The 27500-nt window shown below is 42.4% G+C and overlaps 2 protein-coding genes across 5 annotated transcripts in view; both read left to right on the plus strand.

Moving 5' to 3' along the window:
* Positions 1-12074, plus strand: part of LOC143299001 (uncharacterized) — a 38590-nt gene extending 26516 nt beyond the window's left edge. For all 3 annotated transcript variants that reach the window (XM_076612071.1, XM_076612072.1, XM_076612070.1), the window contains exon 5: positions 10733-12074. In XM_076612071.1, coding sequence (XP_076468186.1) covers positions 10733-10868 — 136 coding nt within the window. In that variant the 3' untranslated portion in view covers positions 10869-12074. The remainder of the gene's footprint in view (positions 1-10732) is intronic.
* An 8049-nt stretch (positions 12075-20123) lies between these two features.
* Positions 20124-27500, plus strand: part of LOC143298807 (centrosomal protein of 135 kDa-like) — a 53252-nt gene continuing 45875 nt past the window's right edge. The window contains exon 1 of one of the 2 annotated variants that reach the window (XM_076611782.1): positions 20124-20242. The gene's annotated coding sequence lies outside the window, so the exon portion shown is untranslated. Of the gene's footprint in view, positions 20243-20709; positions 20798-27500 lie in introns of those variants that run through there. The other variant, XM_076611783.1, reaches the window with a different exon arrangement.

Here is a 27500-nt window from a genome sequence, read left to right on the forward strand (position 1 = left end):
GTGGAGATGAGCTGCAGACAGAAGGGGGCACGCTCGCTGCGCAGCTGCGTGAGGATCTGCTGCTCCGACCTGACGGCATGGGCGGCATTCACCCCACTGCATTTCTTCTTGGGGACCTGCTTCAGGGCCAGATGCCAGTCCTTCTCCAACCCCAGACGTGTGCTGGTGGGTTTCACCAGGACCACCACACCGAAAGCTGCAAAATTCATTTAATACAAGTGAAGATATTTGTATACAAAACAGCAACAGCAACAACAAACCAAACAGACAAAAATGCTGTCAAGTGAAAGATACGCAAACGTCAAAATGAATGGAAGATTAAAAACAACAACAACAACAAACACACCAGAAAATGTTAATGAAATGACTACAAACTATTAATAAACTGATAATGATAATCAGTACAAACAACAAGAAATGAAATGATTAGACTGAAACTATTGAAATAAACTGATAATGATAATCAGTATAAACAACATCGTCACCGTCATAATAAGAATCATAATGATAACAAAAATAATAAATATTAATAACACATGAAAAGTTTTCTTTAATCTTAAATTGAGTTTTTAATAGATTGGTCCCTGTTTTTTAGTGCAAAAGAAAAGAGGGTGTGTTAGCCCACGATTTCTCTCCCTTTGAGGTTCTCGCGAGACACGATAGGAAGGTTTCTTTTTTCCACCTCGCGGCAGGAGAGGCTAGCTTGTGGCGAGCCAAGGCAAAGCACCCTTCAGAGCTGAGCAACTTTTGCTGCTTGGTAAGGTTAAGATCTACTTCCCACCCTCTCGCCACTTGCACGCACGCGTGGTCGCGATTGATATATAGGAAAGTTCAAACACATCTCCAGTTAGCCCTCAGAGTAACTTTGCCGCGAGGTAAGCATAATTGAATCTACTTCCCGCCTCGTATTGGTTTCCTTGCGACGCACTCCTCGCCCTAGCCGCACATGCTCTCTTGCCACTAGCACGCAAGCGTGCTCGCGACACGTGCTCGAAACACGTCTCGGGTCGCATGTTCGTGATCCTTCGTCGCTGCTGGCATTATCTGCCGCGTTCTGTTTACTGTTTTCAGTTTCAGTTCTTCACTGCGTTAGACGCACAAATTCATATATATATATGCTTCTCCTGACCAGTGTATAACCCAATCCGCAAGTCGGGCCTCGCTGTATCGATAGTGTATAATATTATATAAACTGTCGACACAGGCAAGACCCGACGCGCGCATATATATTATTTTTTAGTGCGCCAAGCACCGGCGTGGCTGCACACGGTACATCGGCTTAATCGTCTTATCCAAACGACTTGATGTTCGGTCTTATTTTTCCAGTCAAACTTGGGAGCAAGGGCGAGACCTGGATTCGAATTCAGACCCTCACGGACACTGTATTGGCAGAGAGGGGTCTTAACCATTCCTTTGCTCACTCAGCGTGGTGATGGACACGGGAACAAACGACTCGGACAATCTGTGGCCCAGGCAGCACTGAATAACATCTCTGCGCCTTTGGGAAAGTCACCAAGGTAATCATCACGTCGTTGTAAATCCCTCACACAACTGCTAGCTTACTTGCCTGTCTCTGACAACCCTTGTTGATTACCCCCCTCGCTCTTCAATAGCACCAGCGGAGTGGTATCAACTCCTTGACAGCCCTGCCAAGTACACAGCTATTCATGCCTGTCGCTGTGCAACTCACGACAACCAGCCGCCTTGGCTTGTCTCATTTGGTCATCGTCTGTGGGTTTCTATCAATCTTACTGGACAGTAGTGCGTTTCCCCCATTCTCTATCAGTCCAATCCGATTAACTACCAGGTCTTCAGAGCCACGGCAGATTATAATCATCATGTCATCCTCGTCTTGTCACAAGGCCACAACTATTCACTCACCACAAGTTAACTGCTTATCACGCAATGGTGACTTTTATTTGAATGGAAAGAGTTTTATTTGCTGAGGGTAACAGAGTAAACTTATATTTACCGTGTTTTTATTTTATTTTTATTTATTTATTTATTTATTTATTTATTTATTTTGACAATCAGTCCTGGAAATAACGAAGAAGAAAATGAAATAAGAGGGGGGAAAATCACATCAAAACAGCAAAAACAAAATAAAACTGAACATATGAACTGACCCCTACATGGTTAAAGGACAGAATTAGAGGCAGTTGTGGGTACAGTCTGAGAGAATGAAAGAGATGTCACGTCAATTTATGCACACACATACACACAGACGCTCACACACACACACACACACCACGAACGCACGCACACACAGACACAAAGAAAGACCCAGAAGCCAAGCATATCATAGAACCACCACCCCAAACATGTCATAGAATCATCCACCACCCCAAGCATGCCATGGAATCATTTATGGTACTTACATCCTCGTCCAATACCTTTCAGCTCCTGGAAGTCCTCAACTGACACGTTAACTGAAAAAGAAAAAAGGGAAAAAAATCAATTACAGGGATATTCAAATCCGTGTGCGATTCAAATCCGCTTTCTTTCACAAAATACACAAGCATGCGCGCGCGCGCACACACACACACACACAATTTCAGTCACCATTTGATCTGTCGATATAACGCTGTTTTACTCCAAATTGATGCACACAATGATCGCCGCGATAGCTCGCCCGATTGCTGTTTTATGCTGCAAGCAAACTGAACCAAAATTTGGTTCCCAAGATTTAGCCTACTGTTGTGTAGCCAAGTGCTCTGATGGCAACTAACCGTAGTTCAAATTACAGCGCAGGCCGTAAAGCGGACGACAGTTTAACTGCAGTGACGGTATCCAGCCATTGACATGAGGAGGTAACTCCTGTGGCGTAAGGCTGTTCAGATTCGAATTTGAACTGAAAGCTGTAAGCGTCCGCCGGTCACTTTCCGAGGTGCCGCTCTCAAGCACACAGTTCGCTGCCTAATATCTACTGCATTGTCTTCTCCTCTTCTTCTTCAAACTTTCTCATAATATATTAATAAAACAATAGCAAAACCCTTTTTGTGACTGGCCGTCTATATTTGTCCCTGGCTAGTGCGCGGATCTTTTCTATCCTTTTACCTTCATACTCTTGAAGTCAGTAATAATCTAAATTCTTTCGTTACCGCCGCCCCCCCCTCCTCTTTTTATTTTTTTATTTTTTTTATTTACCACTCAGGTTAACACGGTCGGCGTCGCTGACAGGATTTTGATCCTTCAAAATATTCTTACGACAGCACTTTGAACCAACACAACACTGATCCAAATTTCTCTTTTTAATGTTTTAATCGTCTTATCCCAAAATAAAATCAAAACATTAACCCATTATCACTCAAAGACATTACAGTACACCCAGTCATCCAAAAAACCCACAACGACAGGTGGCCTAAAATTACAATATCTGCTCCTCATGTGATTGAGCTGACGTAAACTTTGTGTCTGTCTCTTCGTCTTTCGTGTTCGTGGGCTGCCGCTCTTGCTTTACGTTCACTCGTATACTATATTACATGTATTCATGATTCATGAGCATAGATTCATGAGCATCCTCCCCCCCACCCCACCACCACCCTCCCCCCATCCCCCAGCTGGATGACAACGATGGTCATCATCGATCTCGATGGACACACCACCACCACCATATTATATGTATGAATGGGCTTTTACGTGTGTGATATAATAATAAAAATTATATTCACCCAGCTATGTGGGCAGTCCTACTCCATACTGGAAGGAGAGATGGCTGGTGGTGGGGTAGGGAGTGGGGAACGGGGAGTGGGGGGGGGGGGGGGGGTCCTTCACGGACGTAAGTAACTAAATTACAGAATTCCGTTTGTAAAAGTAGTCCCGTGCGTCTTTGTGTTTGAGTAGCTACGAAATAGGGCGGAGAGGGGGTGGATGAGAGGAGTGGTGGTGGGTAGTCACAGAAAGGAGCAGTCCTGAAAGACACAGCGGGTGGGACGGCAAACTGGACAGGGAAAGGTGTTTGGACGGGTGGTGGAGGGGTGCTGGGGTGTGGGGGGTGGTGTGAGTGGCAGGGATTGTCCGTTTCTCCGCTGAAAGGAAGACAATGGGGTTTAGCTGGAAGGCAGGCGGTATTTGGATGAATGGTACTTGATTGACTCGTGTAGGATTGAAGCGCAGACACGTGTTTGTCCTATTACCACGGATACCTTCCACCCTTACTTCAAATTGAAAGTCTTGTTGACATAACGGAGATGTGCCGTCCTCCCATACCTCCACCTCTATATAATTACTCCTTTTGCTAGTGTAGGTTTCACAGGTGGCAACAAGCCTTCTGAAATGGTCGAGATCTCTACAACTATTTTACGCCACTTGTGGAGTGACATAAAGAAGAATAAAAATTTTAAAAAATTCAAAAAGGGGGGCGGGGGCATCTCCGACGACCATCGTTTTCCTTTACTATTATCATTATTGGTAGTAGTATCTTTTTGTATATTTTTTAGTAGAATCTTACAGGATTTGATATCAGTATGCACGCGCTTCTCGATTGGATTGCTATCCACGCAAATACTCAGCATGCCGGGTATGCTCTTGTTTTGGATAAACCACCCAACTCTGACATGACATAAAAAATAACAAAATATAATTAGAAAAAATAAAAAATAATTAAAAATAAAATAGAAATATAATAAAGTTTTTAAAAAAAGGCAACAAAAATATATTAAATAATAATAATAATGTGAACAATAATTACTAAAAATCAAAATCTAATTATGTTCCCCCCCACCCTACAGCGGTAAACTTTATATCAGTGTGATCGGTATGATTTATTCTATTTATCGTAAAAAGAACGGTTTTGTTGCTCACATTTGGACTATTTTTGTATCTGCCCTGCTCTATAATTTTGACTGTCCAGCAGTATGCCTCGGACACGCGTCGCTGCTCTCCGCGCGGTTGCCTCGGTGTCTCAACGGTTACAGGTCACACAGTTGGTCGTGAATGTCAAGGACTTCTGGCCGAAGAAAAGTTGTGGGTTTAATTTTAGCGACCGTCACGGCTGACACGATCTCTGCTCCCCACACAGTCGCTTTGTGACATAACAGTTGGGTCACTCAGCTGATCGGACTACTGGCCGATGTCGTGGGTTGTGTGTTCGTCACGTTTATTTTTAGCAACCGTCATGGCCGACACTACTGTTCACCGGGTCGTGTCACGTTCCCTCGACCACCTGTCCTTTGGCGGAGATGACCGTCAGGAGTAATGGCTATCTCCTTTGGACATTTGCACACGCATATTCTCGAGTGCATTTATAGACTTATGAGTGCGTCTCTGCTTTAGAGAGAGAGAGACACACACACACACACGAAACAAAGGGAAAGAGGAGGTAGAGACAGAGGTCGGAGAGAGAGAGAGAAGGGGGCGGCGGGGGGGGGGGGGGGGGGGGGGGGGGGGGGGGGGGGGGGGGAGATAGTGAAATAACCCGTGTAAATTGTATGCATTATTGTGCTGGTTTATGTTACTGTTTAAATATTTTGATGAAGCATAATAAACACAAATATTTTATATTGAAGCAACGCGCTCTCCTTGGGGAAAGCAGCCCGAATTTCACACCGAGAAATCTGTTGTGATAAAAAGAGAAACACAATACATATTCCCCCACGTCACCCCGCACAGAAACAGAACAAAAACCAAATTATTGTCAACAAACCCATTCTGATTATGTAAAACTTACCTTTTCTTGCCATCGCCATCGTGGAGACTCAACAATTAAAAACAGAAGATACACTTAGCCCAGGTGATCCAAATGAATGATCAATTCAGAATCTTGACCAAGTGAAGAAACGGAAAACGTAAGAAACAGAATGACTCTTCGCGACCTCTTCTTCGGGCAGATTGACCGGTCCACGCTTTCACCTTCTTCAAACTGCGGGCAGGAGTTTCCCTCCTATTTGATTGGTTAGTGTCTGGGAGGATGACGGGCTGAACCAATCGAGAAATGGGATAGACACGTGACTGCTCTTTGTCGTGCGTGTCACTTTTTTGTATCAGATAGTTTTGGGATTTGTTACTTGAAAATTCACTGGTTTTAGAACGTCGGTGCCGAAACTCGACCTGTATGTAGTTTTGTTTTCTAAATTTGTTTATTTCCCTTACATTACGTGGGTTTGTTTGCGAACTCTAGTTACATAACACATAGCTACAGCTGTTGTAGCCGTTTTCTAAAAGTATGGTCGTATATTTGTGTCTGAAGTGGAAATTTATTAGAGAGAGAGAGGGAGGGGGTGGGGGGGTCATTCTTATGTCCATGAGCAAGCTCCGAGCAATTGACTGAATGGAAGAGGTTAATCTGCTCTAAAACAAATGTAATACTCGTTCAGATTCCATTTATGCAGAAACATTCTCTTACGTTCTCGAAGCTGATGCCGCCATCTGAACGACAATGGTATATTTGTTGAGGAAAGAACGGAGGGGGGAGAGGGGGTGTGGGGGTCCAAGACAGAAAACAGCCTTTACACTTTCTTGTGTGTTCAGTATGTCAGTAAAAGTCATTTGTATTTTTATCAATTTTTCTTTGAGTCTCCCCCCCCCCCCGTTCCCCCCCCTTCCTCAAATTATTTAACCCTTTCACCGCCAAGCTCGCATTTATGCACAGGCGTGGTAGAGGACCCATGCCACTGAAAGGTGACCATGCATTGGTCTGTTATCCATGAGCCTTCTCCTCTTTATGTTCGGTGGTAGGATAGGCCATATTTTCTATGCATCGCAGGGGGAATCCCCAGCTATTGTTAGCCACTGTCTTTTCTGTGTTTATACCACAAGGGAATTTTGTACTCTAAACTGACTGGCGGTGAAAGGGTTAATTACCCCCGAAAAAAAATACTGTTGTATTTTTTAATAAATGTCGGCTGGAATTACCTTGCTCATCAAAAGCAGATATATATCGATTTTGGTAGTTGTCATTTCTCATAAATCGAGTTCTGACATGAAGTATAATAATGCAAATAAATCATCTAAAAAAATCATTACATGGATAAGCAACTATCCGTTCACGCAACATACAATGCAACACAACTGGAATGTATATTATCATTCCAGACCAAAAACATCAAAGGGCCTTAAGAATAGTGTTTAATGTTTTAACTGTTCTGTTATATGGTATTTCCATACTAAAACCAAGTACGATCATCATTTTGGTTTCTAAAAAGTGTGTGTCGTCCATGCTGTCATGGCGTTGTAGCTCCAATGCTGTAACTTCAGACAAAATATCCTTGAAAGGAAAGTATGACTTAGAAGGCATTTATTTATTTCACGTTTAGATATATATATCTTTCTCAGGAGGATTTCAAAATCAAGGACTGAGTCTTTGGTTTTGTCATCATCGAAACATAATCATGACATTTTCATTAGCCTAGGGTGATTTTATGTTCGCACCAGTTGTTCATCTTTATTTTTGGCAATCCCTTCCAGCTCATTCAGAAACGCTTGAAATGATCGCATCGCCAGGACACACACACACACACACACACACACACACACACGCACGCACACACACATACACACACACACACACACATATATATTTACACCCTCATACACACATCACAAGACTTCCCATTTACACAAACAAAGCGTACACACCATTACGCGTACACACCACTTACATATCACCCGGCGTGCGTACCCCACACACACTTCAGACGTACACACCACACAATGGAGCGCACACAACACCCCATCTTTGCTCGCCACAACTATGGCCCACCGTGTGAGTGAAAAGACGTTAAACTGGAACACGAACGAACGAACAGGTCCACCGTTATGAAAACAACATACTTACACAGTATATGCATGACGGGTGGCCGATCTTGTGGATGAAACGACGAAAAACCGAAGTGTGAACTCGCACATTTCGCGAATGCACCGCACATTTTCACCAAAAGCCAGCGCAAAGTGTACAATGTAGTATTTTCAGTCTGGACGATTGTGGGGATTGCGGCGCCTGAATGATTAATACACTCATGGCTTTTGATAAGGACGAGCACGTGTGTTGTGATTGTGCAAGTCCCAGCAAACAGTGAATGAAACAACCAGTTATCTCTGCTCGTGACCAGTTCATTCTTTGAGCGTGAAGTTACATCTCTTCGGTCCGATAAAGATGAGACATACATAGCTAGACTACTCCCACGCCATACAGGAGTCCTGATAGCATTTATTTGTTGTTCTTAGTTATGATGTTGGTGTGTTGCATAACTATAGTGAGATAACAAAGAAGATGACGACGTTAAGTGTTCAGATGAAATTTATTTGATAACTTTTTTTCCCAACATGTGTATGTATGTATGCGCGCGCGCGCGCGCGCGCGTGTGTGTGTGTGTGTATGAGAGAGAGAGAGAGAGCACAAATCCTTCAGCGTGTGAAGTTTCAGTTCTGAACGAACTCTTGTTGACAAAGAAGAAATTTCAATATACTTTTTTCGTATGAAACAGACAAAAAGGCGGATAGATTTTACAATCAAAATCATCACACACACACACACACACACACACACACACAGCCAGCCAGCCAGCCAGAGAATCAGACAGACACAGAGCGAGACAGCTACTCCCCAACTACTTCTCCTCTCCTCCACAACATTAAGTCCTTATCCCCCACTTACTTTTGTCCAGTAAGAATTGAAATTTTCTGCAAACTAATTCCTTTCCAAGTTTGTTTTTTCTTCCTTTTTTATTTATTTATTTTTTTTAACAGAATTTTGTGTGATTAAGTTCTTTTGTTTTTTGGTTTTTTGTATGTATTATGCCACTATATAAAGTCAACTGATTTGACAAAAAAAATATATCATAGGGGAAAAATTGCGTTTTTGTCCGCACGCTACTTCTGACACGCGGGTTTGCAGTCGCTGAAAAGTAGAAGAGATTCAATGTGTATGGTGGCCATTTCTGTCAGATGAAAGAACATTAATTTTCGGACATTTTGCCCAATCATAGATCGGTAGACGTTATACAGTGGCATTATACTTACAAACAACAACAACAACAACAACAAAAACTACTTAATAACGCAAAACAAACAAAAGGACAAACGAAAACTTTGGAAGGAATTAGTTTGCACGAAGCCGATTTTTTTCACGACTATCACAGGATTAAAACGCGGCTTGTTCACATAACACTGCATAACGCAGTCTGTAGTGTTGAGGACGACATAGTGTCTTAACCTGTGAGGATTTGCTTGTCCAACACTGTGGCAAATAACCGTTGTGTTGAGGACGACATAGTGTCTTAACCTGTGAGGACTTGCTTGTCCAATACTGTGGCAAATAACCATAGTGTTGAGGATGATATAGTGTCTTAACCTGTGACGACTTGCTTGTCCAACACTGTGGCAAATAACCGTAGTGTTGAGGACGATATAGTGTCTTAACCTGTGAGGACTTGCTTGTCCAATACTGTGGCAAATGACCATAGTGTTGAGGACGATATAGTGTCTTAACCTGTGAGGACTTGCTTGTCCAATACTGTGGCAAATGACCATAGTGTTGAGGACGATATAGTGTCTTAACCTGTGACGACTTGCTTGTCCAACACTGTGGCAAATAACCGTAGTGTTGAGGACGATATAGTGTCTTAACCTGTGACGACTTGCTTGTCCATCACTGTGGCAAATAACCGTAGTGTTGAGGACGATATAGTGTCTTATCCTGTGAGGACTTGCTTGTCCAAAACTGTGGCAAATAACCGTAGTGTTGAGGACGATATAGTGTCTTATCATGTGACGACTTGCTTGACGACCCTAGTGTTGAGGACGATATAGTGTGGCAAATAAAGCTGGCTTGAATTGACAAGTCTGAAGAATGATTTCACATGACTCACACACACAAACACACCGCCCGAGTGCTCGCAACCAAACCACAATCATGACATTATTTTGTTTTATATTTTCTTTCTTTCGTTATTTCAGTTTTTTTGTTCTAACACCCTTTGTGTTGTTTTGTTTTCTTTTTCTTTCTTTTTCCCGCTCTTTCGTTCCCCCTTCCATTCTCATTCTTTCTATCTCCCTTTCTTCCCTTCCTTTTTACTTTTCTTTCTTTCTTACCTTTCCTTCGTTCCTCCATTCCATTATTTTTTCTCTTGCTTCCTTCCCAAATTTCTGCCTTCCTTTTCCCTTTTTTTTCTCTCCTTCCTTTCCTTCTTTCTTCCGCTTTTTCTTTTCTTTCATCCTTTCTTTTTTTTTTCTTCCCTTCATTCATTTCCTTCTTTCTTCCGCTCTATTTTCCTTTCCTTTCTTTCATTCTTTCTTCTCTCCTTGTTTTTTCTTTCCATATTTCATTTCTGTCTGTCTTTTATCTATTCGTTATTCAATTGTTTGATTTTCATTATGTATCTATTTATATCTCGATTTCTCTCGATTTCTCTCTCACTCTCTAGATATCTATAGATAGATAGATATTCTTTCTTTCATCTTTCTTTCTTTCCTTCTTTTCTATCTACCTGACATTGGTTTTTATTTGTACTTCCATCACTCCTTCTGTTCTGCGCCCCCCCCCCCCCCCCCCGTCCCCCCCCCCTCTCCCGCCCCCCTCCTACCCCCCACCTTTCTTTTCCTGGATTCCTTCCTCCTTTCCTTCCGTCCTTCCCTCAAAGTTTCAGTATCAGTTCCTTCCCTCAAAACATGGACTGACTGATATGACTCTCAGTAACTGACTCCTTCCCTCCCTCTATCGACTGACTGATATGACTATCAGCTACTGAATTTTAAAAAATGGATTCTTTTCCCCCCTCTCGTGTTCTTCGTTCAGCCCCAGCGCCTCCTGTGGTTACGGCGGGACATGCGAGCAGGCGTACAGGGTGGAGTGGATGCTGGTCACTGTCTCCGGCAACGACACCTTCGTCCCCACCTCCATCCCCAGCCACTGCACCTGTATCTACACCTGAAGCCAGCAAGCTCACTTAATTTACCCACTACTTACTACCTGGTGTCATGCTTCCGCCATTTAATTCGCCTTTTCCCCGATTCGCCTGTTGTCACTAATGAATATATATATATATATTTTTTTTTTATGGTGTAATGTTCCCGATTCCCATTTCGCCTGTGTGTGTGTGTGTGTGTGTGTGTGTGTCCCGCCATGTAGGCAGCCATAATCCCTTTTCGGAAGTGTGTGTGTGTGTGTGTGTGTGTGTGTGTGTGTGTGTGTGTGTGTGTGTCCCCTCTGTATCCAAGCATGCGTGAACGTGTGTGTGTGTGTGTGTGTGTGTGTGTGTGTGTGTGTGCGTGTGTGCATGTGTGTGTATGTATGTGCGCGCGCGCGCACCTGTGTATGTGCATGTTGTGCGTGTGTGCATGTGTGTGTATGTATGTGTGCGCGCGCGCACCTGTGTATGTGCATGTTTATATCATTTGTGTATGTATGTATGTAGGTGTGTGTGTGTGTGTGTGTGTGAGCATGCGCGCCTGTGTATGTGTGTGTTTATATCATTTTAAAATATTTTTGTTTTACTTTCATATACTTTCACACACACGCATGTGCAAATTTACATGCGCCTATTTCTTAACACACACGCATGTGCAAATTTACATGCACCTATTTCTTAACCACCCTTCCCACTCCTCCCATTCCCTCATCTCACCCACCTTCCCTTTGTGCACACACAAACGCGCGCAAGCGCTCTCTCTCTCTCTCTCTCTCTCTCTCTCTCTCTCTCTCTCTCACACACACACACACACACACACACACACACACACACACACATGGATGAGATGACAAACTAAACAGGCAGCAAGTTAAAGGCCAAAGGAGAGAGAGAGAGAGTGCGTGTGTGTGTGTGTGTAATCCTGAATGCTTATATTTAAGCTGACTAAAGGATGTTGCTCTCAAGTATCACAGTTATCAGCCTCGTGTAATTTATTCTTCTTTTTTTACTATTTGCGTTTATATTCCCCCACACCCCACCCCACCACCCGTCCCCACACTAGATTGTCTTGTGTATTGCTTGTAGTGACTGGTTTTCACGCTATTCCTCTCTTTTTCGTTTACTTCATGTATTTTCTCCTCCTAAGATTTGAACAAAGAAAAAAGCAAAAAAAAGCAAGAGTTGTAAAAGCTTATTCTTTTGCGCTCAATAAAGATTACATTGGCTTGACCTGACTGTGTTTGTCTGATAACTAACAATAATTATGGTGTTCGAATGAGTGTTCTAAAATGATGCAAGTGACAATAATACGCTTTTTATTTGTGGAACCCTGTGCCAGGACGTGTTGAGTAAAAGAAACGTCACATCCGTCCATATGACGTAAGCGAGAGAACACGAAGTGTCATTCATGATTTTCAAGTCGTGTGCTTCTTTGTTGTGTGTTCTGCAGTGTAAAGGGAGGTGAGTCTGTGTGTGGAAGCGTTGCCAGTTGGTGAGGTCTATGACCTTTTTGAACACAACCATACAGCCAGTCATGTTTCCCGACTGTTTATCTCGATCCAGAATTATCTGTCTGCTTGCATAAATCGTAATTAATATTGGTCATAATGGTGTTTAAAACTAACATCAAATAAACGATTACCTCTGGTAGAATTTGTTTTTCCCGCAAAAGCATTGCGTATCATATTCGAGATCACCTTCGTGAACATAATCACGAAGACGAAGAATACAGAAGCTAGACCTTTATATCTATAACATGCAATGTTCTTTCTTTTGTGATGAGAAAACCTGTTTCTGTATTTTCAACAGGATCGGTCATGTTACGAGAAGCAAGTACAATACAGTCTATTTGCTTCTCATTTATACTTTCAAAGGGATGTGATAAATTATGCGTCTGTCTTTCTGTCTGTCTCTCATGAAAAACGTGGGTTTATTATGTTTTGAACATCTTTACATGCAAGTGCACGTGTGCGTGTATAATGCATAAAAAATTCATATTCTCAGGGGGTTTTTTACTCAGTGATTTTAAAGAATTAGTGTTTCCTGAAATATAGCTTTATATAAATATTGATGGTTTTAAGACATTGTATAAAAATAAATTTAAGTTTATCCGTACAGTGACCTATATACATTCACAGTCTGTCTGTCTGTCATTCTTTCTGTCCCTCTTTGTCACACACACACACACACACACACACACACACACACACACACACACACACACACACACACACACACACACACATTCCCTCTCTTGATACTACTCGTTATAGATAACAGTCTTATAATACCTTAACCTCTACGTAAAACAACCAAACAATTTCACATATTTATATAGTCTGCGCACTGACATCAGCAATGGATGATATAAGAACTGGCAAAATGACTGACTTTCGAGAGTCTGGATTTATCCTCTTAATAAATAGATGACCATACAAACGGGGGGAAAAGGAATCAAGACAAACCAAATTTATGCGCTTAACATAACACCTGTTACACTATTTAGCACTGCATGACTGTTGTTTAAGCCAGATAATTTCGAAGACCGAGTCTCATGGTTAAGCCCTTCATAGGATATTCCGGACGTGTTTATTACTTGCATGCATAACGACGTGCAACAGTGACATAAAAGTCGGCAATTGCTGATACGTACTTCTTTGCACTGCAGATTGATTCGGTCAAATATATATATATCAATTGGGTTGACTGTACGCCCTAACGCTTTTAAAATTTTTTTATTTTATTTTAAATAATAAACATTTTTATTCAAGTTTAACATTTAAGACATACACACATACATACATACATACATACATACATACATACAAAAGTAATATTTGCAATTATTGATATTATTTGTTATTAATATTATGCATTATTTAAACAAAAAATCAGGAAAACAACAACATAACATTGTTTTTATACAGAAAAAAACAGAAATAAAAAAGTCATATGCACCAGCCGCCGTGGCGAAGTGGTTAGCGTCGCGGACTGACGGCTGGGAGGACGCGGGTTCGAATCCCAGCGGAGGTGGGTTTTTCGGCCTGTGGCCGGCTCCTACCCAGAGTTGAGTGTGCTGTGGGTTTAAATGGGGAGACTGGGACCTCACAGTCGAGTGTCATCTACTTCAAGGATGCGTCTTTGGGTGTGTTGCTCTAATTACCTGACCAGCACTGCAAGTGTCTGTATCTCTCGGGCCTGGTTAACGCCGGGATATCATTATGACAGGAAGCGAAGAGTACAGCCTTGTCACGCAGTCCCAAACCAAACTGGACCTCCATAGCAACATCGTCATCATCATCGTCATCCTCCTCCTCCTTCATCGTCATCAATATAAACAAAATAGTCTCAGAGTCTGTGGCCTTTCATGCCCTGTTCTCATGGTGACCTCAGTTTCGATACCCCTCCACTTCCGTGCTTGGGGTGAGTCCTGTCAATGTCGTCAGTGTCGGCAGATTCATGGCTGGCTGTTGTTTGAGGGACGTGGTGAAGGTCTCCACTCTGGGAGGGACGCTCACTCAGTCTGGCTCCGCGACTAAGCCATTATTGTCATTAGTAGGGGGCTTAGTAGGTGGTGTACTAAGTACGTTAAAACAGAACAGGCACCACTGAACACCACCGAAGTGACTCAGCAGCAGTGCAGGGTCTCCTCTGGTGTGTGGCCTCCTGGCGACCTAACATCGATGGTTCCCTGTGGACTGCCGACGCTGGAACTGCGACGGACGAACCCGGGTGTGGCCGCGTGCGTATGGGGGAATCTAAATGAGCGGCGTGGGAGTAATGCCACTGAAACGGTGCAGATGATGGGGCACCAAAAAAAAAAAAAAAAGTCATAATTATGCAATGCATAAAAAAGTAAATTAATGAAAGCAAAATAGAAATAAAAATGAATAATAATAATGATAATAATAATAATGATATTTATATAGCGCTGAATCTTGTGCAGAGACAAATCAAAGCGCTTTCGCACCAGTCAATCGCACGCATGCATGACTCTAAAACTGGAGAAACTGAAGACAATGAAGAGGCAGGGAGGGGAGGTTATTTTGGGAAGAGGTGGGTTTTAAGGCCGGACTTGAAAGAGCTGAGTGCGGAGACCTGACGAAACGAAAGAGGAAGTTCATTCCAATTGCAAGGTCCAGAGACAGAGGAAGAACGGCGGCCAATAGTCGAGTGTTTGAATCTGGGTATGCGTAAACAGAGTGGATCCGAAGCCGATCGTAGAGAGCGAGATGGAGTGCAGAGGTGAAGGCAGCCATAGAGATAGGAAGGGGCAGATTTGTGAATACATTTATAACATGGAGTGCTGATCTTGTACTTTATTCTGTGCGAGACAGGGAGCCAGTGGAGATGTTGTAAAAGAGGAGTGATATGTTCAGATCTTTTCTTTCTGAGGACGAGTCGGGCAGCACACGTAAATAAAAGAACAAACGTTACATTCGTGGTTGTCTTTCCTCCTCGTTGCCATCAATAATTTTTATGTATGGGTACCATTTTCTAGAAAATGCTATGGACATCATTTCCATCGAGTGTATATATTAAGTCTGTTAGGAAGTGCTTTATACATGGTTTGGTTTTTATCTATTCTGCATTTATCAATGAAATGTTTCTTCACTAGAATGATAGAGTAAAATATTTCATCTGTTTTTGTAATATCATCATTTCCAAATAATACTAACTCTATATTCAGCTTTACATTTGTACAATTTTAACACTTTTCCTTCAAGACCTATCTAAGTCCCCCCCAAAAGAGCTGAATAAATTTACAGTGCCATAAGTAGTGTTGAATTGTGTCTGTTTCATTTTTACAGAAATTGCACATGTCGCTAATTGTTATACCCATTTTTTAAAGTATTTTGTTTGTAACCAATATACCATGACATATTCTAATCTGGAACCATTTCAATCTTACTTCCTTTATGTTTTTCACTTGTTTCATAGTGGTATCCCAGTTTTTGGCAATATCTAGTTTTTGCTCCCGCTTGATAAAAGAATGTATATTATATATAAAAATTGGTTCAAGTAGTATATCATAATATATTTTAGATCCTTTCTTAACATTAGTTATTATCTGCAGTGCTTTTGGTTCTTTATTACAAGTTTGATCTGTGATAGTAATATTTTTTTGTGTTTAAGTAACTTTTATTAATGGAACGTATAAATCCCATATACAATAAATAATTAACCTTAACGTCATATTTTTCTGTGAAATCTTTATGACTAAGGAAACACCCATTTTCATCCGCAATATCTCTAACCAGAAAAATGCCTTTACATGTCCAGTTTTTTTTTTTAATAAACTGTCTTATTACCGACTTTAAATTTGTCGTTATGAAAAAGTGGTTCTACAAGTGCTTCTTGTGCTTCTTTTGACCTAACGTGTTTTATTGTAAAATTCTCATATGCCCAATACACATCTTTTCCAGAATTACATTCAACGTTTACAAATTTTCTTGGCCCATACAGATCCAGGGAGTTGATTTCTGGGGATTTGACTAAGAGGTTTTTTCCCCACTTTGCTTTTCCTGTGTGTAGTTTCCTAATCCAAGACATTTTTAGAGCCTCTATGTACTTTTGTATATTTGGAATACCCAAACCTCCATTTCCAACATTATGTACTGTATCTATTCTTTTAATCTTATCTGTTTTATCATCCCATATAACTTCATAGCACAGTTTCTGCAGTTGATTTATCTTTGTCCAGGGGATTGGGGAGAAGAATCCACAAGTAAATAAGTTTTGAAAGTATAAGTGATTTTAAAATAGCAATTCTACCAAAGGGTTTACATATACGATTTTACCAAATCTTGAAAAAATTCTTAGCTTCTGTCAATTTATCTCTTGTATTCACTTCAGTTATTTTTGATAGATCTTCTGTGAACAAAATGCCTAAAAGTTTATATTTTGGGGGTTCCATTTCATTTTCTTTTCTAGTAGATACCGGTGTTTTGAGTTCTTCATTCTCCCTAATCAGACATTCAATGTTTTATCATAGTTAATTTTTAACCCTGAAAATTCTTCAAATCCCTCTAATGTTTCACACAACTCTTCATACGATACTTTATCTCCTTCTAATGTGAATGTTGTATCATTAGCAAACTGACTTATTTTAAAGATAGTATCTAATAAATTTATGCCTTTAATTTCTTCATCTTCCCTAGTCTTGCACACCAGGATTTCTGAGCATAATACACATAGAAAGGGTGAAACTGGATCTCCCTGGCGGCATCCTCTTTGTATTTTCAACCCTTTGGATACTTTACCGTTCACAGTGACATATGATTTTATATCCTTGTTAAAGGTGTGAATCCATTTACATAAATCTAAATCAAATCCATAGGCTTTTAATAGTGTGTTCATATATGACCAATTTAATGAATCGAATGCTTTTTTCGAAATCTATTGATACTAACAAGCCTGGACGATATTCAATTTCTAAGTAATGCATAATGTCATACAGGATTCTATTAGCTATGCATGCAGATCCTATCTTATAAGCGACGTTTAGCAATGAAATAGGTCTCCTGTTCCGTAAATAATTATTCTCTGGGTTTATCTCCCTTTGGTAAACATGTAATTATCCCTTCTTTTGTGTAATTGACAGTTCTCCTTTTTTAAAACCTTCATTCAACGCCCTAACGCTTTTTCAACAACAGCAACAACAACAAAAAATGTTTTGCCTAAGTGAAAAATCAACAAATGTCAAGGCCTTTTTTCTTTTAACAGGCCGGGGGATTATGTTATCATGGGCTGAATGAACCGTTTCGTTAAACATGAATAGTGAGCTCTCCTAGTCTTCACTGTAAAGTGCGCGCCACTCCTCCTTGTATGTGAACAGTTTAACCGCCGCCCAAACTCATGCCCCCAAACCAGATTCACTTCCTTTAACACTCCCAGCACCCCCCCCCCCCCCACAACACACACACACACACACAAAACAAAACAAAAAACCCTCCAAAACAAAACATGAAAAATCAAAGCTAAGCTATACGTCATCTGCTGCAGTGTGCCTGATAACAAAACCACCTGCGGATTTGCACAGTGTGCGAACCAGTTTGGAAACAGCCTCTCAATGGCTGATAATAGCGATAATCTCCAAAGCGTAGAGGGCAGCTGGCCAACTCCAGCGCGCTCTTTATATCACCCTATCATTCACTTGCTTTTGCGTGCGGTGCGTCTGTATGGTTTGGAGATTAACCCAAGTTACAGCCACCACAACTCCCTCGCATTCACACAAACACCCACTCGCTCCCCACCTCACCCCCTTTTTTCATTCCTTTTTCCTCCTTCCTCCCCTTCTATTCTAGCTCAGTGAATCCTATGTGTGAAAGTTGATCCTGGCTTTCTGTACAGCAGGTATTCTTCTCAGTAGTGCCAGATCGTTGATTCATTCGTGGAGCTTAAAGCTGTCATTCAGTCATAGAAACGATTGTTTGTCAGCAAGGTATGAAATCTGTTGAAGAAGCGAGTTGGGTGAAGGATCCCAGTGAAGTTTCTCCTGTGACTGGCTTTGAACTCTGTTAATCCTCTACATTACCTTCTCTCGTTGTTGGTCTGAATGGGTATTGGTGGCATTTCCAGATAAGTATCTCGATATGATCAAGTAACGTACAATTCAAAATCGTTTGCTAACAACTTGAAAGTATGTATATTATATATGTCAAGTGGCTGCATTAATCTGATGGATCACAGAAGAAGAAAATGACAGTTTTCGTGAATCAAATCCTGTAGTTTTGCATTAGTTTTCAAGTAGATTTCGAACTGTTGTCCCCATGGAGAACTCTTCATTGTGGTAGTCTTACAAAGTCGCGCACCTTTTATTTCTGCTCGTGGATTTTATTTTGCCTCATTCATCACATCATTCATTAATTAAGCTTTATAATCCAGGTTATCGACAAGATTTGATTTCTACAGAACTTTGCGAATACCTTATTCTTTCTTGCCATGTGTTCTGTTTCCTAGACTGTTTCGCGCTGGGTTTCAACTGAATATTCTTTGAAAGAGCGGGCCACCTGGAATGCCTGAGAGGACAAGAGTTTGATCCCTTGAATGAAGCCGTACTGATTTAGGGCAGTGACCATCCCCATAACTATGGTACTTATTCTGAGAGACAGTACTAACAGTTTTATGGTGTTAACAACCACCACGGGAAACAAATAACAACACAAACTCTGACTTTCCAATACCGCAATTGACGTGTGTTAAGTTATAATTAGGAAGAGAACAAAATGGAGAAATATCACGAACTGCAACTAAAATATATTATTTAATATAATTATTAGTAGCCAGTAAACTATCTTTGTACAGTATGCATGGGTTCCTAAATGAAGAAAGCGAGCACACACACACACACACACACACACACATATATATATATATATATATATATTACTGAACACTGTAGTGACAGAAAAAAAGTGTGGAGGTACACAATTCTTTTTAGAAATAACTTTTCAAAGAATATTTAAGAAATGAGAGGTGGTGAGGAATGGAAGACAGGAAAGTACATTTATATCACTCAATGACAACTGGTGACAATGCGAATATCTAATCTTCTTTTATGGATCTTCTTCTTAAGCTGGTCAGGCATCTGCTTGGCAGATGTGGTGTAGCGTATATGGATTTGTCCGAACGCAGTGACGCCTCCTTGAGAAACTGAAACTGAAACTTTAATGGATCAAGAGAGCCAGTATGTCATGCATGAACTGGCTCCAGTCAGTTTTTGTGCTTTAACAATGAAAGCTGAGTGAGCATTCCCCGATCATTGTATCTGACACTATGTACCATTTGCAGTATATATATATATATATATATATATATATATATATATATATATATATGTGTGTGTGTGTGTGTGTGTGTGTGTGTGTGTACACAAGTGAGTGAAACTGAAATTGTGGAAATGCGCTCCAATTTAAAAACTTGGAAATGATTCATGAACGAACAAACAAGAAAGTCAGTGTTATCTTGCGGCGTATCAGAAGCGCTGCGGAGAATTGACGCCTGTCGACAACGTACGGCCCACTGTTAGCTTTGTGGCGCCTCTCTCAAAAGGCAGTTTTTGGCAAGGGAATTTCGCACGGGGCTCACGCATTCAAAGCAATACAACAAACACACACTGGCACGCACACCTGCCCACCCCGGCCTCGGGACTGAGCACATGGGCTTCGTGGTTGCTCAGGAAGCCAAGTCCTTGACGACAGGCCATGAATGACAAGAACCTGCAGAGTTCGCGCTCTCTGATTGGTCGATTACGGATCATGGGCGTGGCTTCGTGTCGTTCCGAGCGGGGAGGGAAGGCGAACAGGACAGATAACTTTTTGTTTGCCTTGTGGCTGCGTACTGGAGTGAAAAGCGAACGGTTTGGAAGTGTGTTGGGTGTGCTTGCTTGAAGACAGGTGAGTTTGGTTCTGTGTTTGTGTGTGTGTCCGTGTCTGTCTGACGGAGATGCTGCCAGCCTTTCAGCTCCTTTTCTTTTTCCTTTAACACACACACACACACACACACACACACACACACACACACACACACACACACACAAATTTATCATTCTTTTTTTTTACGAGAACTAGCAAGTTTGTCTTCTTTTGCTCCCGGCAAAAATAACTAACTAAACTGACAACTGAAGCAGCTCGCGGGCACGGTGCTTCACCGTCTATACACTGCTATGGTATGAACAATAATACATGCCTCAATGAAATATCAAACCGTGCTAGCAGTGAGCTCGAGACTGGTCACTAGTGTCGCTCATATTCCAGGCAGTCGTCGTGCACTGTCCATAATATTTTAGCAAGTCCGTACCTGTCTCTAAACCACCATTATATGCGGACAGCGCGTTGTTGTTGAGAATTATGTCCCTTCCCTCTCTCCCAGTCAGTCAGTCTCACTTCTCTTGCTTTCACGCACGCGCGCAGAGGCAAGCGAGCTCTGGCTCTGGGGACCCACCGCCGCAGGTAAGTCCGTTTGTGTGAAATTCGCAGCATATGTCCGCATCCTGTACATGTATTATTGTATATCCTTATATTTGTATGAGAGCAGACGACAAAACAAATGTGTAACCGCTAGAGTGGTTTTGAAGTTTGTTGTAGCGTGATTTGAAATAGCTGAAGGTGGATCGTCGGAACAGAAAGACCGTTCTTTGCCGGACAGAGAGAGAGGAAAAGGCTGCGAATACTGTGCCAGAATGGAAAGGGGTGGGGTGGGGGGTGGATTGGGTGGGGACGGTGGAGGAGAGGAGTAAGTGGTTAAACGGTGTCGTGCGTGTCGCTGTGGCAGGCATGACTGTGTGTGTGTGTGACAGCAGAGAAGGCGCCGGGGCCTGTTCGGACTTGTGTGGCGACTGCAGCGGGAAATCACGGTCGTAGTTGTTAGTCAGTCCCAGACAAAAATTAATAATAAGCACCTGCTGATCTTGCAAACAAACTCACGCGCACTGTTGTCGGTTGTGTCAAGTGCACGCACAACTTCCACAGACAGACGCTCGCGTGCATTGCCTTGATAAAGTGTGCTTCACTGTGTGCGTGTGTGTGTGTGTGTGTATGTGAGTCTCTCACACGCACACACAAACACACACACATACCTGCGCGCGCGCACACACACACACACACACTCCGGCAGCACACACACACACACACACACACACACACACACACACACACACACAGAGTGTGTCTCTCTCTCTCACTCCGAGCCTCACATGCGCGTCAGTGGCGCGCACGCTCGTACTCACACAGACACACACACACACACACACACACACACACACACACACACAAGCAAGCAAGCAAGCGCACGAACACATTTCTCTCTCTCTCTCTCTCTCTCTCTCTCTCTCTCTCTCTCTCTCTCTCTTAAATCAAACTCTAGTCTGGTCATGTCTACGATTCTGTATACTTACATGTATTACAAATTGTGAACCATCCTCACCCAACTCTTTTTTTTCTCGCACTGACATATCTTTACATCTCTCTCTCTCTCTCTCTCTCTCTCTCTCTCTCTCTCTCTCTCTCTGTCTGTCTTTCTCATAATGTGCCCATCTGTCCATATCCCTATTTCCCATCGCGTTTGCTATTTTTTATGTCTCTTACATCTGTGTTTTAAATGTTATAATTACTTTTCTTAAAGATTCATTCATTCATTCATTCATTCATTCTCTCTCTCTCTCTCCGATGCTGTCTCTCCATCTTCCCCAACTTCCTATGTCTCTCTCAGTACGTCTTGGCCTGATGTACACGGTCAGTGCAAGTATGTTTTTCCTCTGTATATTTGTAGTATAGGTCTTGTTTATTTTATGAGTTTAGATTCTATCTTCTATAGATATAAAGTATATTTCTTGTGTGTGTTCTTTCTTGTGCTTCTTCACGTACGAGTTGTTGTTTTTACACAAAGTCTAGGTAAAAATAAAAGCGTCAGTATATATACTTTCGACAGAACTCATTACCTGGTAAAATAAATCGGCGTTTCGTTTAGTTGCTCTCTTTTGCGTTTATCCCCGTAATCGCTCATTTCTGTGAAAGAGGGTTGAAGGGGTGGACAGTGGGTGGGGGTGGGGCGTAGGTGTAAATAAAAAGAATAGGAGAGAGAGAGAGAGAGAGAGTATGCAAATCCAGGTTGTCTAAAACGGCTTCATAGTTTACCAAACTTAAAGCTACCTTTTTGGATCAAAAGCTTTTCACTCGCACGTTTCAGGGTTTTGTGACGTCCCAGAGCCACTTCAGCAGACCATGTAAGATGTTTGTGTGTGCTTGAGGGCGGGGTTTGACATAGGGCATCGGAGGCGTCGTGGCAGAGTGGTCAGACGTTCATGGACTTCCGATCCAATGTTCATCAGTGGTCAGGGTTCGTGTCCCCGTTTCGGCCTGTTGTTGAGTCCTTGGGAAATTCACATTACTTCGATTTTCCCCAATCCGCCCAGGTATGAATGGGTTCCAGACTTCACTTGGGGAAGGTTAAAAACTGCGGAAGGAGAGGGTTGGGTCCCGCTTTTCTATACCGGGCCACAGGAACAGTGGATATGAAATCCGGTGCTGCCCCGCTGGCCGTAAAAGGCTATGGAATTTGTAAAAGGCTATGGATTTTTTAACCTTTAATCTTTATTCTTCCTTTCGCTTGTCATTTCCTTGGCTGTTAAAGCTCTTTTTTTTTATATGATGAGATGAAAAATATCGTCCCACTCTCAGGCACAGCCTACCAGCATGTGTGTGTGTGTGTGTGTGTGTGTGTGTGTGACTGTTTGTAGATTGGCGCATGACCGTGCGTGTGCATACATATTATGCGTGTAAGAGGGAATCTCCAAGCACACTGGGTGCAGTGGTGAAAGGGGGTGGAGGAGGGGGAGGGGGTTAGGGGGCGTGAGAAAGAGACAGACGCATGACGCCTTGTTCAGGGAGAGGAGCGTGAGGTTGTAACGTGTTGAACAGCAGCCTTTGCGAGAGAGGGCCACGATTGAACCCGCAGACACACACACTACATGAAACAGGAAACTAGTCACGGGGAATGGGAGAGAAGGGACGGCTTGGCACCGGACTGGAGAAAGGTTGTTGATAGAGAATGCGCGCATACAACCTCTTTGGTAGGGGTATTAATGTTCAATGACTAGTTTAAACCATCCTTGTCTGACAAAAGGCGGACTGGGTCCAAACCACAACGCTTCTGCCCAGAGTACAGAGGCAGAGCTAATCATTCACAGCTGAGAGAAATCCAGAGTGTCCAGGTGTCAAACACAGGCGATAATCAGAAGGCATCCTTCAGTCTCAGGAGCCTGTGGTGTTTCAGGCACAGCGTCGGTAATAACCTCAGACACATTAACTCAGACACAGTTAAACACCACCTGTGGTCACACGAGATAGATATATTATGTTAAGAAAAAGAAACGTCATGAGCACAACACGATCAACAGATGGTACGCGATGGACGACTGGCCTGTGGTTGTAACTCGGCATCACGACACCGGCCCAGTGAACTCGGCCATCACGCTCTCAAACTGTAATCTGACGTGGCGCCCCCTCATGGGTCCCGGCGTCAAGAACACATGGTTTTCTACTCAGAGGTGTAAAGAGAAGAGGTGTCGCAGGATCTGCGAGAGCACATGCACACTAATGGTTGTCCATGGGTGTCAAGGAAGACGTGACTAAGTAGCTATCTACGCACACGTCGGGAGTGGCTCTGCAGGCCAAGTCTGGATTTACATAGTCATGAGCAACACACAGGGCACTGGAAGTCTCCTGATGTTACAGGGGCAGATGTCTGTGGCGACGTTCTCTGGCAGCCTGAGCCATGCAACGACGTTCCTTTACAAGTACCTTTGATGTTTTTCTTGTAAGAACGCGCCAACGTACTCTGTCCTGCGCTGTGTTGACAAGTTCAGCGGAGGAGGAGTAGAGGAGGAGATGTTGCGCCACTGTGGACTGTCTTTCAGGTTGTCTTTATTATTGTTTGAGTGGGCGACCTCTTGTTTCCATGTCCCTGCACATGTTCTCCGATCAGCAGCTGCTTTGCAGAGCGGCGGCCCTTCATCCTTATGACATATCCTGACCAATGGAGCAGTGACTTCATGACCATTACCCTGATAGAGACAAGACTTAGTCCTGTCAAAAACTTCAGCGTTGGTGACTTTGTCCTGCGACAGTATCCTAGTAATGGAGCGCAGGGCCCGTTGATTTCACGTGCACATGTACACAGTACTATGTCACAGGTAAATGCGGAGGAGGACCTGTCCATTTGCTGACTGACCAGGGTCGGTCATTTTGTATTGTGCGGACTCTGCATCCTTTATTCGGAAGCTGTTGCAACTTTACAAGGAAAACAAATCGTTCGGGGATTTCTTCATTCAGTTTCTGTGCAAATAATAAGATTTAATCGATATTGGACGTCGGTTGTAGCAGCACGTGCAGACTGTAATCGTTCATGTGGAGTATATTGCACCGACGTGTTAAGCGACTTGTGTGAAATTAGCGCGGCATATCAGTACTTGACTGGTTTAATTGTATCATGTATATCAGATGGAAGTCAGGTAGCAGAAGTAGACTGATGTGGGTACAAGCATCTCCTAACAACATCTGTTTTGAACAGGTCTGTTGAGATTTGTGGAGTGACTAGCTGTAGAACCCAGTGACAAATGTATGTTTTGCAGAAACTTTTGGAAAGAAAAGTGTGTCTGTGTGAACCCAGTAACAAATGTGTTTTCCAGAAACGTTTGGAAAGAAAAGTGTGTCTATAATTATACCCGGTCCCCACTGATTAGATTAGCATATAAAGCGTCATCCATAACATGTGACTGAGACTCGGGATACAATTTCAAATAATTTCCTTTCGTTTTGCGTCTTGTGAACTCCGCATATTTGATGTCAGATTCATGTCCTCCATACCCCAACACCGTGAAAGAACAAACCCAACTTTGATTGCTTGATTCGCCTGGAAGAGCGGACAGTGGTCTTCTCCACATTTTTGAAGTATCGTGTACATGCTGCACACATGTACTGCTGGTATCACAACCATCCTGTGTTATATACACTGGAACACTTCATTAACGTTTTAACACTACCACTGAGACTGGTAGTGTGTGCGTTTTCGTGTTATCTTTTAAAGTCCCGTATCAATTGAATACGCATACATGGTTCCTGAGAGTGTTTGGGATGTAAGGCGACAGAGGTGACCTCTAGATGCTGTTGACATAAAATTATGATCTTGATTAAAGCATGCATCTGTTGAGAAAGCTGGCGCTGATGTAATAAAGTTGATCGCTGACCTATGGAGAAGAGTCCGAATTTCGCAATTTTTTTTTTATAATGAAAAAAAAAGGTAAATGAAATAAAAGAAATATGTCAGCAATAGATTATAGTTATTTGTATCTTTTTTTATTTTTTATTTTTTTTTTTATTGTTTTTTGTTTTTTTTTGTTTTTTTTTAAAATATCTGTTACGTTATATAAATCTCTTGTGTCTCTGAGTCTGTCTGTCTGTCTCCCCCTCCCTCTCCTCTGTCTGTCTGTCTCTGTCGGTCTGTCTGTCTCTCTCCGTGTCTCAGCCGGATAGGCAGTCGTTGTATATTGATAATTGTCATTGGCGTGACTTCTGACGACATTCCACAAAGAATTGAAACTTTAGCCAAGCCACGCAATTTATGTGGCCCTAACTGCGAGGAAAGGTCCGGTCGATCGTATTCTCCTGTCATTTTAACTCCCACCTTCCCCCCCTCCCCCTCTCTCTCTCTCGCTATCCCCCTCTCTCTCAGTCTGTGACTATGAAATCGGGTCGATGGTCTCGAGTTACAATACGAACCTCAGCAGTAAACCACGAAGATTGTGCGTATACATACCGATAGATATTGTTTTGTATTCCATATGAAGTGCGGAAGAATGTTGTGAAAAGCGTGAATGTACAGGAGGGAGGGAGGAGAGGAAAGGAAGCGTGTTTTCCACTTTGTGACAAGAGCATGTTGCTTAAGTCATTAAACCATTTGACTCTCTCTCTCTCTCTCTCTCTCTCTCTGTGGAATGTTCGAGTGTCGATGAACTTAGTCTTGGCTTCACCCAGAGAATGATTTCAATTTTTTTCCTCCCCATAGCTAAATGTTATGTCATTCTTCGTTTTGTTGTTTGGAATGCTCGCTAAAACTAAAAGAATGTGGGCAGCAAAATGTTACGTGTTATCTCTTTTTAAAAATTGTTTTAAAATGTATGTTGGCTTTATGAAAGCCTAATAATGACGCACACACACAAACATTTACAGACATGAGTATCACTTGTTTTAATTGCCTCTCCCCTCCCCCCCCTCCCCCCCCCCCCTTTTTTTTTTAAGCCAGGAGTATTGCAACGTTCAATTTCACCTTCTGTACCTACTGAACAAAAGCTGATGCAAATCAAACTTATTGTTTATGCATTCGAAAAGAAAACAAAAAGCGAAAAGCAAGAACACAAAATGGAGCATTATTGCAGAAAATGGAAATGGAAATTGGGTTGCTTTCTCCACCACACCCCCCACCCCCACTCACACCTTTTTTTCTTCTTTTTTCTTCTTCCTGTAAGGATATATGTTTTACAATCGGAGAGGAATTTGCTTCAGAATTTTTGCCAATTAAACAACCCCTGTTGTTGCCTTATTTGTTGCACGCGGAACCTCAGTTAATCGTTTCATCCGAATGACTGGCGTCCAGACCACCACTCAAGGACTTATAGAGGGGGAGAAATTTTTATCAAGTGTGGTATTCGATCCTATACCTTCAGCTTCTCTTGCTTCCGATGCGGACGGGTACCGCTGGGCCACCGCGCTCCTCAAATCGAGATCCCGTGTTCCTTATGCCCCTCCCATCCCCACTCCCACCCCCCTCACGTTTTGGAAAAAAGAGAGAGAGAGAGACTGTCACCCCCAATGACGAGATTATGTGATGTGTGGTGATACACACAACTGTTCCAGATAGCCCACGTCATTTCATCAGTGATAAAAGATCTGTGTAGCGATAGCTTTCACGAAGAAGCAAATATGCAGACCTCCAGTCTGTATGACTGTTTGCTGAAGTTGGAATTTTCGCAGTTGAAACAACCCGGCAACAATCTGTGCGCTGAATGTATTGGATGTCGATATTGACTGTGACTGAATCTGCACAAGACAGTGATGACAGGACATAATTATATAACCTTCCGGCCAACTTTCGACTGCA

Source organism: Babylonia areolata, chromosome 24, assembly GCF_041734735.1.
Source record: "Babylonia areolata isolate BAREFJ2019XMU chromosome 24, ASM4173473v1, whole genome shotgun sequence".
Classification (NCBI taxonomy): domain Eukaryota; kingdom Metazoa; phylum Mollusca; class Gastropoda; order Neogastropoda; family Buccinidae; genus Babylonia; species Babylonia areolata.